Genomic DNA, 17,920 nt, shown 5'->3' with positions numbered 1-17,920 from the left:
ATCCTCAAGCAAAAGGAACAGTAGTTTTGCTTGTTTGTTTTTTACAGAGATGGGCTAGGACACTAAGGAAACACTAATGAGGAGGAATTGCTGGAAAGTGGTGATTAAAGATTGTTAAAGTGCATCAACCAGTGTCTTAGTCAGTGTTCTACTGCTGTGGAGAGACACCATGACTGAGGCAATTCTTATAAAGGAAAACATTTAATTGGGGCTGGCTTACAGTTTCAGAGGTTTAGTCCATTATCATCATGGTGGGACACGGCAGCAGGCAGGCAGACATGGTGCTAGAGAAAGAGCTGAGAGTTCTACACCTTGATCTTCAGGCAGCAGGAGTCTGTGTCCCACTGGCCAGACTTGAGCTTATAAGACCTCAAGGCCCACCTCCACAGTGACACACTTCCTCCAACAAGGCCACATCTATTCCACAAGGCCATACCTCCTAATAGTGTCATTCCCTATGGTCGAAGCATTCAAACATACAAGTCTTTGGGAGCTATACCCATTCAAACCACCATGACCAGGAAGCCCTTTCTATTTCAACCAGTGCTTTGTTCTGGGGCAGTAGACCTTGTGAGGTCAATAGTTCCACCTGCCTTGGAACTCCACTTCTCATTGTGAGTATGGGGCCTCGTGCATATCTTGCCTGTGGCTGTAGAAAAGGCCCTTTTTAATGTTGCCAGTGAGTGGCTCTGGCTCTCATATTTAGCTTTTAATTGGTGACTAATCACCCTTATCCTTTCATGGTCTCCCCTCAGTGCACTAGAACAATTATCTAAACTGATTGTTGTTGTAAACAAACTAGATACTTATTTAATGTTTTGAGCATTTGTTTGTCCAACTCTATGCATGTACACCACACATGTGACTGGTGCTTAAAGAGGCCAGAAAAGGGATTGGGATCCCCTGGAATTGGAGTTACTGCCAGCTGTGAGCCACCATGTGGGTGCTGAGAACCAAACCCTGGTCCTTTGCAAGAGTAGTTGGTGCTTTTAACCTCCGAGTCATCTCTTCCACATTATCTAAGTTCATGGCTCTACCTATATTTTTCCTTACCTCTTAAATGCCTGCTATGGTGGTTCCTCTAGTGTCACCCTCTATGAGTATGCTGTCCAGAGTCACCATCAGTGAATTTTAATAACTGTACATCTCCAGTGTGCTGGAGGCTATGTCTGCCCTTTACTTATTGTGGGTCAGTGGTACCAAATCCTGTTCTAGACTGTTTCCTTGAATACTCCTGGTACCAACTGTCATAGGCTGGGCTCTTGGGGATGTAGACTGAGAGAAGTGGGAAGAGGGAGAGGAGGAGGGAAGGAGGGAGGAAGGAGGGAGAGAACACCGAATATAGAAAGTTTATAGTGTCGTATTCTCAGGATCAAGGCTGCAGGGGAGGAATGAAGGTTGAGCAAAGAGAGGGGTTTATGTGTGATGCAGTCAATGAAGGCTCCAGCTAACCTCCAGTGTGCTCCTGGAGCTGTGAGGGCATACGTTTTTACATTTCTTCACATCTGAAGGTTTTAGTGAGAAGCAAGATCATCCATAGCACCTGCAAAGAGGCTGGTGAACAGGATTAGAATCTTGGAGCTCTATCGTGTTCAGAGCTATCCTAGAGTGAAGATACCAGAGGGGATGTTCAGAGTAAAGATAGAAGCAAAATATGACAACAGATAATCCAGCACTTTCCAAAAGGCAGGGCCAATCATTTTTATTTATGCTCAATAAATTCTAAATGTCTACTAAAAGTGTTCACTTACATTTAGGGAACACTTAGTGGATATTGCTTTTTAACGGTGTAATCTCATAGATTTAGCAGAGTAGCATCCATTTACTTGATACTGTAGATTGCAAACCGGGCATGGTATTGCAGGCCTTCTCTGGGGATTCCCAGATTACCCAAAAGTCTTGGCTATTGGCATTCTTACTTTGAAATAACCAGACTGAACATCTCCAGCCAGACTTTATCTTCTCAGAGAAGAGTGGCATTCACTAATGAAAGGAAAAGTAGGTAAATTGAGGCTGTATTTCAGTAATCTTTTTGGCAAGCTTGATGAGAAACAGCTATGAGCCCTACCCTATACTTAGGATTCTGTGTCCTTCTGAGCTTGCCTGGAAGATCTGGTAACATATGGTTTCCTTGCCTTCTTCTCTATAGGAAAATAATCCACATTTGTTCATGCATGTATGTATACATAGAATGGACCCAAATCTTTTTTTTTTTTTTTTTTTTTTGGTTTTTTTGAGACAGGGTTTCTCTGTGTCAGTTTGCGCCTTTCCTGGAACTCCCTTGGTAGCCCAGGCTGGCCTTGAACTCACAGAGATCTGCCTGCCTCTGCCTCCTGAGTGCTAGGATTAAAGGCGTGCGCCACCACCGCCCGGCTAGGACCCAAATCTTACTGGCCAGAATTCTTTTATTTATTTTTTTTCCCACAATGGTGAAAAGCCTCTCATTTAGAAAGGTTCTAATTAGGATCCCCAAGTGATATGTTTACCAGGATTTGGGAAACTAAAAACCGTTTTAGCTCCAAAGGTGTGTGAACTCTTTTCTATGCAAAAGGTTGAATCAAATGAGAAGACAAGTCTAAATCACGAACTGCAAAGTGTTACAGAAATAAGCAAGGGGGATACTTGTCACCACACTACATCCATAGTTTTGACTCTACAAGATTTAAAGAGATGACACCGTCAAATACCCAGTGGTGCCCTCGGATCATTTAAATAACAATTGCAAACACAAGCCCCTCCATAGGTAGTCTCTCTTCAGTTCGTAAACAGCAAAAAGAACTGGAACATCTAATTTTTGAAATTCTTCTGGCTTCTCTGTTTGACCTTTGGTATTTGTATGTATTGACGCTCTCTAAACCCTTGTACAAAAACACCTTGAAGTGTCAAGCTTTAAAAATGACTCTTTTCTCTTTCTCCTGTGCAGCTTGTATTATCTTGGCCTTGTCAAAATATATTCTCTAGTTAGAGGGTGGAAATATTTCCCTCCTGGCTCTGAAGTATTGATTTTCTCCAACACTCAGTTCTGTCAGTCAGGCACAGGGGTGAAAGGTGAAAGTTCACCCAGCATTGCTTGTCTTTACCTTCCTATTAATGTCACGCCCTTTCCACATTTGATCAGTTTATGTGATCACCAACCACACAGAACCGTTACTGCTCTTATTTTCCAACAAGGACACATTTAAGTTATTGTCTTCTAATTTTGGGGGATGATTATGCTGTTATACATGACTGACTAGAGTCAAGCTGCTCTGTGATAGCAGGAGGAGAAAGGTACAGTCATTATTTACTTGTAATGCTCTGTGAGTGACCAGAATTTTTGTTATTCTTACCTCAGTGATTCAAATTCAACTTCAAACTGAATATTAAATGAAATGAATTTAATGATCGCACTCTGGTTCCCAGGCAGCTAACCCCGGTCATGAGGTCTGACAAGGTTCAATTTGGTGCAAAGTCCATCTGTTCAGGTGCAAGTGGGGCTGGAGATAAAGCAACACGCGTGCAATTGCCCTGCCCAAGCCACAGAGGGCGCTGTTGAGTTTCTCCATCTGGTCTCAAGCTTCTGACTGTGGGTAAGAGCCTTCACCACAGCTCTACGGTCCTTGGAGAACAAAGCCGCCTTTCCTGCCACTGCTCTCCAGTGAAATGAAAAGCTAGAAACATGAGGGCTAGAGGAACATATGGTTTCAACAGAGAATGTTTAAGAGGGACCACAGTAAAAGCAGGATAAAAGCAATCTTCAGTACAAGTCAGTTTTATTGAACACAAGTATGTACACATCAATTTTAAACACATATAGAGTCTATTAAAGGGAGTCATCTAGAAACGTCTTAGGAGACAGACATTTTAATTCATTCACTATATGCAGTTCAAACATGACAGTATTTTCATACAGGTATCACATCATGTGCCCTTTTGCTTGTAAATTACCAATGAAGCCACATAGGTCTTTATACTTATAAGGACAAGTCCAAAAGCTGTGTCAACAAAGTCAATGAACACTACAGGTGTACACTGGAGTGACAAAACAAAGTTTACCTCAGTGTTGAGGAAGATAAGCTGAGATGAAGCTGGGAACTATGGTTGTCAAAACAGCCAAGGACAGCATTGTGTTAATGAGAATGTTAGTGACTCTTCTAGCATGAAGTTTTATATGCACAGAGTTTTACAGTCCTTGTGCCCTTCTGACAGGACGTGGAAGGACCGGCCTGGACCTAAGAGCAGAGATCTGTCCCGGTACCCTCACTGCTTTCTACCCATCTCTATGATAGGTACCACCTGTGGATGCTTTCCAGCCCTGCATCACTTTCCTAAGGCATGGAACACTTTGCTTCAAAAAACGTCTAAGGTGTGTGTTTGTCCTGTCATTCCAAATGGTTTAACTCCTCCCTCTAAAGTTCCCCAAGGAACCCTGTGCTCGGCAGACAGCAGTCTCTTGAGCCCGCTGCACATTTTCCCATCTCCATCAAATATATCAGCTTGTTCACCAGTCTGCACTGCACAGTTCTTGATATCCTTCCTGGAAGCTACATATATAATCATTATAAATACAATATACATGCATGTGGAATAAATTCACGTTTGAAAGAGCCCCAACATGGAAAACCAAGGGACAGAATAGAGCTGCCACCAATGAAAATAACATATGTGGGTAGGCAAGGCATCCTGAGGATGTTAGCTTCTTCACACATTCTTTGAAGTACTGTAAACTATGTATTTATTCACAGACCTTGATCCTACTTTTCTATATATGACACATACATTGACAATCTATGAGTTTAAGACTAAATGCTCTCATTGTCATTTTAGTTCCTCTGTTAGTGTTACATATTTTCTCTGAATGCAATAACTAACTCCTTTCCTATTTTTGCATTTAATAAACAATCTTGTGTAACTAACCAATCAACCAACAAACAAATCAACCCCCTGCTGCTAATATATATCAAATTTTTAGGAACAACTCATACAAAATACTGCACTATGGGTTTTGTCTTCTATTACAATAAGACCAACATAATTCCACACAAGAAGAAAGTGGAGTTAGAGCTTGTGTTGAAGCACAGTGAACATTTTCACTGTAGTGTCGATTCAGATAAACTGGCAGTCTTTGAGTTTTTCTGTATACTCTGAACAATGTGTCTACATGGTTATTAGATTATAGGGTGTTTGCTTAAAGGAAATGCTTTCCTCGTGTTTTCACTGGTCAGGATTTGGAAAGCTAGGTTGAAACAGCCACTTGTAAGGGATCTTGCCATACACAGGAGAACTGCAGGTTGTGACGTTCCTGAGGAGGAGGAGGCCCTTTCTGAACAGAGGAATCTATAGTGACACATAGGCGACTCTCCCCACTGTACAAATACGCTATGCTTCCAAACTTGGTTCTTGGTTGCGAGTCCCCTTAGAAGGTCAGCGATGGTCGCCACATGGTGAGTAGGGATGATCCATATTTTAAACTATGAAATATACTAACATTTAAGCAGGAAATGAGCATTTTAGAAAGCTAGCTATCTGGAAAACTATTTTCTAAAAGAAAAAAATACATGTGTATTTTCATATTTTCTTATTAATCTCAAATAGGGATTGGTGTTACTGAGAAGGCAGTGGCCGAATTCCAGGAAATGGAATTGAGTAACTGCCTATCAACTGCTAGTAGGAAAAACTCAATGTAAACATGGAAGAGGTTTGGTAAACAACAGTAAGTTTGGGAAATCCAAAGGGAAGTAATTTCAATAATGAGGACTCTGCATTGCCCCAGAATCCAGGTCAGGGCTGAGCTTCCAGGGCTGACAATGAGGATCAGGGCTGGGATGCAATCACAGTGGTTATTGATTTTCAGGCGTTTGTTACATCAAGCAACAAGAGCATCTCCAGGAACCACCAGCTCTCCCCTCCTATCTCTGCAGGGAAAACCCACCTAGTGACAGAATAGCCACATCCTGTTGAGTGGTGTGTGTGCCTTTAAATCGATAGGCTGCCCATGTAGAGTCTGTCCCCAAGAAGCATGCACAAGTGACACAGACCTGGCCATGCCCCTGGATGGCATTGAGGAGGGCACAGGTAGCATACAAAAGTCCAGTATGAGTAAGGACAGAGCAGCATCGGCTTAGACAATATAGAATTAACAGGCAGCCAAGGCAGCAGACAGCAGTGTTAGACCATGAAGCGATGTTCCTTCCCATCATGGGCCATAAGGATAACATTCCGGTTGGAAGTCCAGATGAGGCGGGCCAGCCGAAGGGCGTTGTGGGAGCCAGGGGATGCTGGCTGTACTGGAGGGACCTGGTAGGTCTTAATGCAACGTAGCTGAGGTGCTGAGTTCAGCATGCCAATGCTTCCCAGGAGTGATGTGTTCATCTGCAGGGACAGGGGACACACATGTCACTTTAGGAATCCTTCTTTCTTCCTCCAAAGAGAGTAGCTTATTTCTTCCACCCACTCTCTCCTCCTGAATGACAATTCACACGCGGCTTTGAGTTATTCTAACTCTAAATCGCTCCTCCCAGTAGATTTCAAATTGTGATGATGCCATTTACGTGAACACATAAACCTTGGAAAATTTTACTTGGTGAGTAGAACCTGACAGCAGAGAGTTCACTGATCTTGAGGAAAGAAGCTAAATTAAGGCTGCTAATAAAACAGTTCAACTAAACAATACTTGGTTTATAGTTAGTTGAGGAAAGTGAAGTACAACCAAGCTGTAGACAGAGGGAAAGCTGACTGGGCCACGCCCTAAGCTCCATGCCATCACCAACCACTATTACTCCCATCTGCCTTTTCAAAAGATCTGGGAAAAGTCTGTGTATGTATGTACGTACTTCATGTATGTGCATGCACGTGGTTGGAGGTCAGAGGTTCATGTCAGGCATCTGCAATTACTCTCCATCTTATATACTGGGGCAACATCTCTCCCTGTACCTGGGCCTCATAAATTCAGCTTGTCTAGCTAACCCACTTGCCCAGGGGATCCCCTCCCGCTTTCTCTGCCTACTAAGTGTGATTTCGGGGGGGCTACCAAACCTGCCTAGCATATATGTGGGTGCTGGGGATCCCCACTGAGCATCTCCTCAGCCCTCAGCTCCTCCTTATTTTCCAGAGAGAAAGGAGAAGCACTTGCACCCCACTACTCTGCCACCCTACTAAGGACAATATGTTTTTCATGCTTTATTGACAACATCTTTTTATCACTTCGCTATTTTGGCCTTTTTTGAGACTTTCTCTAGGTTTGATTAAAAATGTGATTTTTCTTAATCCTTTCACAAAAATGAAAACAATATAAAAATTATAGATCATGAACAACTATGTAATTAGATTAAGGTGTTGAATACCAAATGGTGGTTGTCGATGTGGGCTGGTTTGGGAGCCACTGAATTTGAAGATTACTTTGAAGTTTTAAATATTACTTAAACAACTTCAATATGCATTATTTGTGCTATCATAAATCACAGAGAGAGGATTCTGAAAACTGGAAAGAAGCCTTGGAAATAATCTTCTTCCTCCAAACTAATATTCACTTCCTATTCCTCTGGTGAATAAAGCTTCATCTACATGGATCACATGCTGGCTATGTGGGTAAAACATGCCTATCATGACCCAGCTGCACCAGCAGTTGAAGTCCTAGCAGATCTTAGGACCTTTCAGCTGTGTTACTGTGATACCATGCTCTGAATTTGGATCAGTGCAAATGAGAAGCCATTCCTTTCCCAGCTCTTCTCGGTAGCAGGACGGTGTCAGAGGGCGTAAATCATGGCATCTCTAGCAGGGTGCGTGCAGGCTCCACTGACATTTTCACAATTTAAATCATCTTGAGTAATAACCCTTTTAAGATGACTAATGTTACTGATTTTCCTGCATTAATAATAGTGCCGAACACAACAGAAGAGGTGAAAAAAATCACTAGTGTACGAGGTCACATTTTAAACCAAATGTATGGTCATCGTTAACTCTTTCTGCTGAAGTTCAGCTCAAGACAAGCAGTACCTCACCTGTCATCCTTCCAAGGTCTCTTTCCTGGCTTCCTTTCCTCTTTTTCCTACAAAAATTCATACTAGATAAAAAACTAAGCCTTACTGCCTATGGAGACTCCCTACTATTTAAAATGTCAGTAACTATGGTGAACTCGATTTGCTAGTATCACATCTACAAAACCTAAGAGTATGTAATTAGACCTCTTATAACACAGATCCCATTGACCTAGGAAACTGTTGGTTAAAGTTAACTGGCATTAACAGGTGTAATGTATTTTTAAAAAAATATGACTTCTCAGTTGATAAAGAGCTAGAAAGTATTTTCCATTCCTTATGGATTTGCTATGAAAATATGTATGAAGCTTGATTTCTGCTGGTGGCTGAAGATGCAAAGGGCATATGGTAGGCTTGGATCTGTCTCAATGTAGCCACTACAAGAAACGAACCGAGAGCTAAAGGATGAGAGTGTCTTGTAGAAGTGCCACAGACGGGCAAATTTTATGAAAAAGCCATTGCTATGTCTGGGTTCCGGTAAGCTGAGCCATCCCTGTTCTGCTCAATGCTTCCACTGAATAGATTTCCATCTGAAAACAGGGTCTGCCGAGTTCTCGAAAGCACACACTGTTAGAGGTGTGGAGACGAAGACCCACACAGTCATTAGATTCCATCTCTCCACGACCATCCTTCCTACAAGGCTTCAAATGAGGACTGGCTAAGTTTCCAGAGTGGAAGTCAATTCTCACTGAAACAGTAAACCATTCTGCTAGTTAATGTTGTTGTTTTTTTCAATTCATTGATATCTGCCTATAAATTATGCTAAACTCAAGGAAACTTAAACTTTGAATGAAAGCTACATAGAATTACAAAATTTAGCAATATTAAGCATTTTCTCTTATTAGACTATTATAAATATGATATTTTAAATAAAAGTATAAAAAAGAAAAAAAATTCTCGAAACCTTACTTCCTTGTGATAATCACTGTCACATTTTGATAAACAACCTTTGAACCTCCCAACTCACTCATATACCCTACATACACACGCACAATGTATGCACACACACAAACCACACATGCACACACAATCACATGCACACTTAAACACCTGGTACTCACATGAAAATTGAACAAACTGATATATACACACACTTACACACTATGCATGTATGTGCACAATGTGCACACACATATTATATGCACTCTTAAGCAAGCACCCTGTACTCATGTGCACACTATATGCACATACTACACACACATATCACATGCACATTTAAACACCATGCAATCACGTGCACACTGCATGCACACATAACACACACACACACACACACACACACACGCATGCACGCATGCATGCATGCATGCAGATCTAAGAAACAGGCTCACATTAAAAAGTACTTTTACAATCTGCTCTTTCAATTCAACAACATGTTAAGGAAATCATCATGATAATGACTATAGATTTACATCACTGTTTTTGAATGGCTGAGTTATGCTCCACTCTGTGATGGAGTAAATATAAAGAAACCAGTATCTATGTAATTTATCAACATTTTTGAAAAACAAGATTTATTTGTTAGGTGGTATTGGTAATCTCTGCATGAGAGAATTAAGGATGTTTTTCATTACTAAACTCTCCTCCTTGGAATACCAAATAGATATACAGAAGTGAAATATTCAAATAGCAGGAATATGGTTTGTTGCTGCCAGATCACTCTATTTAACAGTTAATTATATAAAGTACCAAAATCCAACACTGGCTTCTCCCTTTTCTTCAGAAATATGCATCACAACACTAGTTATGTGGAGATTATTTTCTGAACAGAAAAACACACATAGACATAATTCATCAAAACAGAAAGTGTTTTAATGCCTTCCCCAAAGTAAGTAATGCTGCATACAAACCTTTTACTGAGTCTCACTTGAGTAATTACCCAACCAATATTTCTCATTAACACTCATTTCTCAGCAAAGATTTTATAGTTGATAGTCTTAGTAAGGCTCTGTATTAATAAGACTTCATTAAGTTTTCAAAATATATTATAGTACACTTCCTGGAATGATCAAAAGTCTTCTCAGACACCATTAGAGCTGAGCAGCGTGGATCTCTGTCAGGGGAGCCGCAGTAGAGTCAGCCATTGCACTTAGACACTCTTGAATTCCAACGAAAGCCACTATAACTCAGGAAGAGCTGCCGTTGTCTTTTCTTGGACAGCCAGAATCATCTTTTTCCACCTTCCCAGTTAAATTTGGAGACTGGGTGGGGCACAACTCAAGCCATGCAGGAGTTGGCCCACCGTCCATTCTGATGCTGTTTTAGAGGAAGCAAGGACCTGGGAGTGGCTGCACTGCCCAGTGCTCTGGCACATGCGGATGGCACCAGGCAGCCCGTGGAGCAGGGGAACTTGTGGAGCCATGTTCACAGGCTCAGATATCCAGAAAAAACCAGCGAGCCAGCAGAGCGGGGCTGGAAAGGAACTGGAAACAGACCATCTAGTATATGGTCTTAGCTTTCAAAATAAGAAAGGATGCCCACTATCCACAGTTCCACCCATGTGCTGGGTGGAGATCTGGATAGGAACAGAAAATGTTTCAAGAAATGAAATAAATAAAAACAAACAAACAAACAAATATACTCAAATAGAACCTTAATGATATAGACAAGGGTAAGAAAAAAACTTACTACTCAACAAATTCAAGAAAGCACTGGAAAGTTGTCAAATTAGGTTTATCTTTTATATAACACTGTATATTTTTAGTTGAACAAAAGTTGGACCAAACCCAAAACCAAACAAACAAACAAAAAAGAGGCTTGGTTTGTTCTTTATAAATAGGCAAACATGGGAAAAGCTAGTCCCCTTGAGAACTAGGCCCTGGGACTGGCTAATCCCTGTACCTCCAGTGTGGGCCAGAACCTAGCACCTGGACATGTAGGCAATGTGTACCCACCTAAGACTCCAGAAAAACAGAAACTAAAGGAAAATTTGTATGAAAGTACAGGTGACACAATGGCACAGAGCCCACTGGGCCAGATGTGAGTAGGAAAAAACAACGATCGGGCAAGCTCTTGGAAGGACCCGTGTTCTAAGCCCATCCATGGATACCTAATGGACTCATGGGGGATCACAGTAGAAAATGCCAGTCCTGTGATTGTTCAGAGTCAAAAATGAAGACTGGGTGAGATCTCTGATTGATGGGGTTTAATTTGAGTTAATTAAGGTACTAGAGACACAATGAGAAAACCTGGAAGGCTAAATTAGATTAAAAAGTAGGAAAAGGTCCTGACAGATTTGAAAGTGTCACATTTCAGTAGGATGTTGTTAATTAAACAATTTATTGTATTCATTTTACATCCTATTAGCTATTGATTTTGTTTTTAAACCATCATTGTGTTGGTTGTGTTGAAGCCGTCTCAAAACCTGAATTTCTTTTTCAGCTTTTAAAGCAATATGCTGGTCTTACATAGTGTACTTGCATCCTCCAAAAATGAAGTTACCATCAAAATTTTGGAATACTGCTGAGTGGGGATTTCTTGGTAATATTTTTCTAATTGTCAGGACTAAAGAGAGTTAAAAAGAAGAAGAAATGATGGTAATTAGTAGTCTCCTATAAAAATTAGTTACTCAAAATTAGCATTTAGTTTAATCAAAATTACATATATATTTCCATGAAATACCAGATGAAGATACTCTAGTTTTTTTAAATGTCTTGCATAGTTTAGAAATTCAGAACACTATGTGAATACCAGGCCTGGTAGTACATGCCTATAATCTCAGCACTTGAGAGGTAGAGGTGGGAGGCAAGCTTGGGTTATTAAGAAGATCATTTCAAAAAGAAAACAAAAAGAAAAGAAAAAATAGAAAGAAACAAAACAAAAACTGAACTAACAAAAAACAAAACTAAACAAACAACCTTCCACCAAAACAAAAACATGACATAAAAAAACAAGAGACAAGGGACATGCATAAAATCCTAGGAAAATACCCAGGGTCCTGTGCCCCACTGGAGTAGATCCAAAGACCTTGTTGGAGGGCCTGTTGTAAACTAGTGGCTTGAGTACAGCTCCCCTGGATTCCTAGCCAGCCCAGCCTCACCTGTGTTCCTCCTCCACTTCTCATGGCTCCACCCAGAGGTCCCTTGCTCTGGAGGGCTTGCCACCATCTCATCCTCAGATTCTGTATTGTAATTGCTTGTGTGTTTACCTGTGTTTCCTTTAGAGTGAAGTCCCGGGAGAGTAGGCGCCTCTTCTCTGCCAGATTGCTAACTGTATTCTCAGCATCCTGCATGCTGACGCTGAGCACATAATCAGCAATCTGAACACTTGACATTTGTGTAAGGGAGGGAGGAAGGGCACAAAGGCAGGCTGGCCGATAGGCCCAACAGGAGACCTTCCCACCAAAGCACATCATGCATCATGCGGCACATATTTAAGACCTGCTTACCTGCCAGAAAGAAATGTGGCTGTCAGTGTTTGAGTAGGTGGCAAGATAACGCCCATCAGGAGCAAAGGACACTGCAGTGATTGGTCCCTTGTGCCCATGGATTGTCTGAAATGAAATTAGTAGGTCATTAGTGACATGCATTCCATAGAACTCTTACAAGTACTTCTGTGAACGTACTCAATGTTGAACAGGTGATATCATAGATATTTGATACTGCAAACTGCAACATTATTTATAAAATCAGGTTATAAAAATGAAGGAAAGTAAAAAATTCTTCATTTATGTAAGGATATCAACCTTGTTCTGAGGAGTGGGTCTGTCTTCCAGTTTGAAAGGCATTATGAGCCCAAAGAGAAAGTGCATATTAGTGGATAAATCAGAGCTTTTATTCTTTACATTACAGGGAAGAATTTTGCAATTACTTAGAAAGCTATGATGGCTATTCTTGGTTGTCAACTTGACTGCATCGGGGATGGCTGGGTATACCTGGGAGAGAATTTTTTAATTAAATCTTTTGAAGTGGGAAGATACACCTTTAATCTAGATCTTTCGAGGTGGGAAGATTCACTTTTAATCTGGACTATATCTTCTGCTAGCAGCCTACATGAAGGACATGGAAGGAGAAAGTTTGCTCTCTTTAGCTACTTGCTGTCGCTCACAAGTCCATTTACGACTGGTAGCAAAGCCCACTTCTTCAGAATTCTGGTGGACACTGAAGACCAGCTGAGACATTCAACCTCCTGGACTGAACAACTACTGGATTCTTGGACCTTCTGTTGGTAGACAGCTATTGTTGAATGACTTGCTGTATCACAGCCTGTAAACCACTCTAATAAATCCCCTTTATGTAGAGATAGAGATTTATTCTATTAGTTCTGTCTCTCTAGCAAACCCCAACTAATATAAAAGGCAAAACAAAAATTTACCCAAATTACCCAGGAACTTGACTATCTGAAGGGAAAATCAATCAAACCTGTATTATAATCTCTGAAAGAAGTTAAAGACTAATTTCAACTGCTTAATAATTATACATTTTTCATGTTTTATCCTTGATTTTACACCAAAAACACTATGCTTAACTGCATACAGCTGCAATTAGTAAGCATATAAACATGCTTGCACTGGAGGTATGGGCACATATAAATCAAACACTATTAAAAACATGTTAACAGGCACAGTCTTGAACCTTTGCCAATAGCTATCATTGATTTAACAATGAATAATGAAAAGGAAGCTGTATTTTAGAGTAGGTCTCTGATAAATGGTCTTTACTAATAAAACAATACACTCATCCATTGATATTAATAATTACTGAAAATACTCCATGCTAAGAAAATTGGCATAATACTGTAACCTAACCCACATCCAACTGTTCAACACCATACCTCCACTATGTTAGTTAACACCCAGAGTCCTTTGTCTTTAATGCAGTGGAGAAATGAGTCTCAGTGAGCACATACTTGTGATGTCATTCGGGTCATACATGTTGTAAATTTTTATAAGAATTTTTACATAATAGATATCCAAAAACTCCAATGAGAAAGACTAGGGAGGACAGAGACATGAGTCAAGCACACTCTTAATGTCCTCTGCTATCTTCTTTCCTGTCATTTGATTTGATGGCAAATCAAGTACTCAAAGAAAGAATGTTATTCTGGTAATACAGACCTAGGCTTAAGCAGCAGAAGGCATGGGAGCTGAGTTAGACTGTCTGGGTTTGCATTCAGCTCACTACTTAGTCACTGTGGAACCAGGGTCACATTATTTAACCTCAGAGTATCAATATCTATAACATAAGGATGATGATGTTCATAGTGATTATATGTGTGTCAAAGAGCTTTGTGAAAATTAAATGAGCTAATATACATGTTGTAACCTGCACATAATAAAAACTCAGCAAATATTATTGACATTTTCTGTTACGCTTGCTTACCTAGGAATGACCACACAAATCTAACAATCACATAACTCAATTGTTCACTGTTTTTTAATAACCTCTTACCCACAAATCCAAAACCATTTATGCCCAAATCAGTTTCACTTGGCATCCTAGATTGCTTAGAAACAGACTTCAGATTGTGCCATCATTAAACAAAGACAAGTGGGAGCTATCCATGGTGCTGGCAACAAGTTTGCTAATAAAGCAATGGGTACTTGTGCTGAATAGCTAGTGAAGGAAACCAGAGTAATCAACCATCAACTATGCTGGGATGAAAATTATTCTAGGAAGCAGAAAAATCTTTAAGAAATTAAATGTCTACTGCCACTTACTAGATCAGCTTAAGGAACTCAATGGGAAAGCACTTTCATTTTTAAAAATTAGTATCCAGTTCTGGAAAACCGTAACTACAATCACCTTACTTCCTTTAGGCTAATCTGAATCCCCCCCTCCTTTTTTTTGTTAAGACAACTGATTGGAGAGACCTTTGTTTATAACAGAGGATCATCAAAACCATTTATTTATTTATTATTATTATTATTATTATTATTATTATTATTATTATTAGCAGTAGTAGTAGTAGTACTGTGGATTGAATCCAGGGCTTTAAACATGATGCAAGCAACCTAGCGCAATCCCAGCCCTGGACTCCAGGTGTATTTTGTTTGACCTGCCAACTGTTTAAAAAGGTTTGTGCCCGTATTTCTAACTTACCACATCTCATAGAAAGTGAACTGCTGGAGAGACGGATCTGGCTCACACAAGGACACTTCAGCTTAGACATTTGCTCTTCACTAGTGTAGGACTGACACAAGAGCAGACATGTGGGCCAGACAAACTCTTCTATAGAATCTAGCCTTTCCATTGCCAATATCTGATTCAAAACAGTTCCCCACGTTCCAGGATCTGAGCAGGCCATCTAAAACCACAAGCAGACTACCTATTTTTCTAGGAACACACTGGCCCTTCTTAAAAGTCTCAGAGTCCTGAGTGGAAGCAGAGCAAGCACATTCTGGACAGTGGCCCTCTGAATATCCACACAGAATCAAGACCTCTTTCCGATTAGCATCCTGCCTCAATTAGCAACAAGTCACCCGCAGGGCTGCACATCTAACAGCCAGGTGGCACACTCTCTTGTGTAAGTCAGCCATGCTAAATGCAGAAAACCAGACACCAGGCCCACATCTACCCCATGCAGGATATGTCTGGCCAGTTCATCCTACATCTCCCACTCTACAGAGACTAGTGTTCAGGACATCGACATGAAAAACACCTCCACATCAGGAGCCATGGCTTCTTGTTAGCTGCTATCTCTAACAGTTGCTGTAAATAAGTTCCTCCTGGAGATCCTTTTTTTTTTTTTTTAAATCAGGAAAATAGTTTGTTTACTAGACACATTTCTTTTTATGGTGTAACAGTCATTACATAATCCAATGGTATTTCCTTTACTGCCAGGAAGCTCAGAACTAAATTTATGCTCAGTCTGTGTCTAGTAATAAATACTGCCTACACATTCTGCTCATCTTTGTTCTGTTTTCATCTGAGTGGTTTAAGTCCAGACATACACCGAGTTTGAATCTAAATTTCTTTGAAGTATATTTTGGGCAAACTGGGTTAGCCTTTCAAGCAGGTGAAAACGCATGCAAGCAGGCACCCATACACACCATGAATGCATGTGCACACACACACACACACACACACACACACACAAACAGGTATACACATGTGTGAAATGCCTCTAAAGCAACATAAGGAAGCTCCAGGAGCATGGCTGTGGCTGTCACATGGGTCTCTTGTGGATGAGGAAATATGACTGGAGCAGGGCAGTGCTCTGTAATCTAGTGTGGTGCAGCTACTGAGTTCATCACTCCCTCAGCCCTGGAGGTGCTTTGGTCCCTACTATAATAAAATGTTGCCATTGTCATTTGTTCAGATTCTCTGGACTTGAAGATTGGTGCAGACATCACCTGAACTGACTTGAAACTCAACCCCCACATTGCATTAGACACCATTAGCTGTGAAGGGTCTCACTGAACTTGAAATGACTTGTGAGGTAGCAAACCGAGTCTCAGACGCTAAACCCTAAAAGCCATTTTCAAAACAACAAGTGTCAAAAAGTAGTTTCATTGTCTTTTTATGGGCAAATGGGTATCAATGTCTTGCTATGCATCTTTTTTTGGTCAAAGATATTTCTGTATTGAAAAGACAGAGATGAAAAGAAATTAAAGACTTCCTAGAATTCAATGAAAATGAATGCACAACATACCCAAACTTATGAGACACTATGAAAGCAGTGCTAAGATGAAAGTTCATAGCACTACATAACAAGACATTGATACCCATTTGGTGCTGGCCTAACTAGATGGCAGCATCTACAAGAATGCAAACAGATCCATATCTATCGCCCTGTCAAGTCCAAGGGATCAAAGACCTCAACATAAATTCAGTTACACTGAACCTGATAGAAGAGAAAGTGGGAAGTAGCCTTGAATACATTTGCACAAGAGAACTACTTCCTGAATATAACACCAGTAGCACAGACCCTGAGATCAACAATTAATAAATGGGACCTTCTGAAACTGAAAAGCTTCTGTAAGGCAAAGGTCAATAAGACAAATAGACAGCCTATAGAATGGGAAAAGATCTTCACCAAACCCACATCTGACAGAGGACTGATCTCCAGAATGTATAAAGAACTCAAGAAGCTAGACATCAAAATACCAAATAATTCAATTTTAAAAATGGGGTACAGATTTAAAAAGAGAAGTCTCAACAGAAGAATCTCGAATGACTGAGATACACTTAAAATTGTTCAACATCCTTAACTGTCAGGGAAATGCAAATCAAAATAGCTCTGAGATATCATCTTACACCTAATGACAGCCTATGTTGGAGAGGATGTGGAGTAAGGGGAACACTTTTCCACTGCTGGTGAGAATGTAAACTTGTAAACTTGTAAACAGCCACTTTGGAAATCAGAATGGCAGTTTCTCAAAAAATTGGGAGTCAATCTACTTCAAGACCCAGAGATACCATTCTTGGGCATATACCCAAAGGATGCTCAATCATACCACAAGGACACTTGCTCAACTATGTTCATAGCAGCATTATTCATAATAACCAGAATCTGGAAACAACCTAGATGCCCCTCAACAAAAGAATGGATAAAAAAAATGTGGTACATTTACACAATGGAGTTATTACTCAATGGTTAAAAAAATGACCTCATGAAATTTGCAGACAAATAGATGGAACTAGAAAAAAATCATTCTGAGTGAGGTAACCCAGACTAAGAAAGACAAACATGGTATGTACTCACTCATAATTGGATATATAAAGATGTAAAGCAAAGGATAACCAGTCTACAACCCACAGCTCCAGAGAAGCTAGGTAACTAGGAAGACCCTAAGAGGGACACACATGAATTGCCCTGGAAAGAGACATAGTTGAGATTTCCTGGGTAAACTGGGGGCGGGTGGTGGGGTGGTGGGGTGGGCAGAGGGAAGGAGATGGGGGATGGGAACATGAGGGATCAGGATGGTTGAGTTGGGGGAGGGACAGAGAGGAAGAGCAATGAAA

The 17,920-nt window shown here is 40.5% G+C and overlaps 1 protein-coding gene across 1 annotated transcript in view; it reads right to left on the bottom strand.

The window, feature by feature from the left end:
* Positions 1 to 5,289: 5,289 nt before the first annotated feature.
* The window catches only part of Wdr7 (WD repeat domain 7), a 290,638-nt gene continuing 278,007 nt past the window's right edge, over positions 5,290 to 17,920 (bottom strand). Inside the window, exons 26-27 of the mRNA XM_059246685.1 lie at positions 12,403 to 12,507; positions 5,290 to 6,351 (exon numbers count right to left, since the gene is read on the bottom strand). Coding sequence (XP_059102668.1) covers positions 6,148 to 6,351; positions 12,403 to 12,507 — 309 coding nt within the window. The 3' untranslated portion in view covers positions 5,290 to 6,147. The remainder of the gene's footprint in view (positions 6,352 to 12,402; positions 12,508 to 17,920) is intronic.

This window comes from Peromyscus eremicus, chromosome 19 (genome assembly GCF_949786415.1).
Source record: "Peromyscus eremicus chromosome 19, PerEre_H2_v1, whole genome shotgun sequence".
NCBI classification, from domain to species: Eukaryota; Metazoa; Chordata; class Mammalia; order Rodentia; family Cricetidae; genus Peromyscus; species Peromyscus eremicus.
The sequence above is the reverse complement of the archived record's forward strand: the minus strand, read 5'-3'. Positions and strand labels throughout refer to the sequence as shown.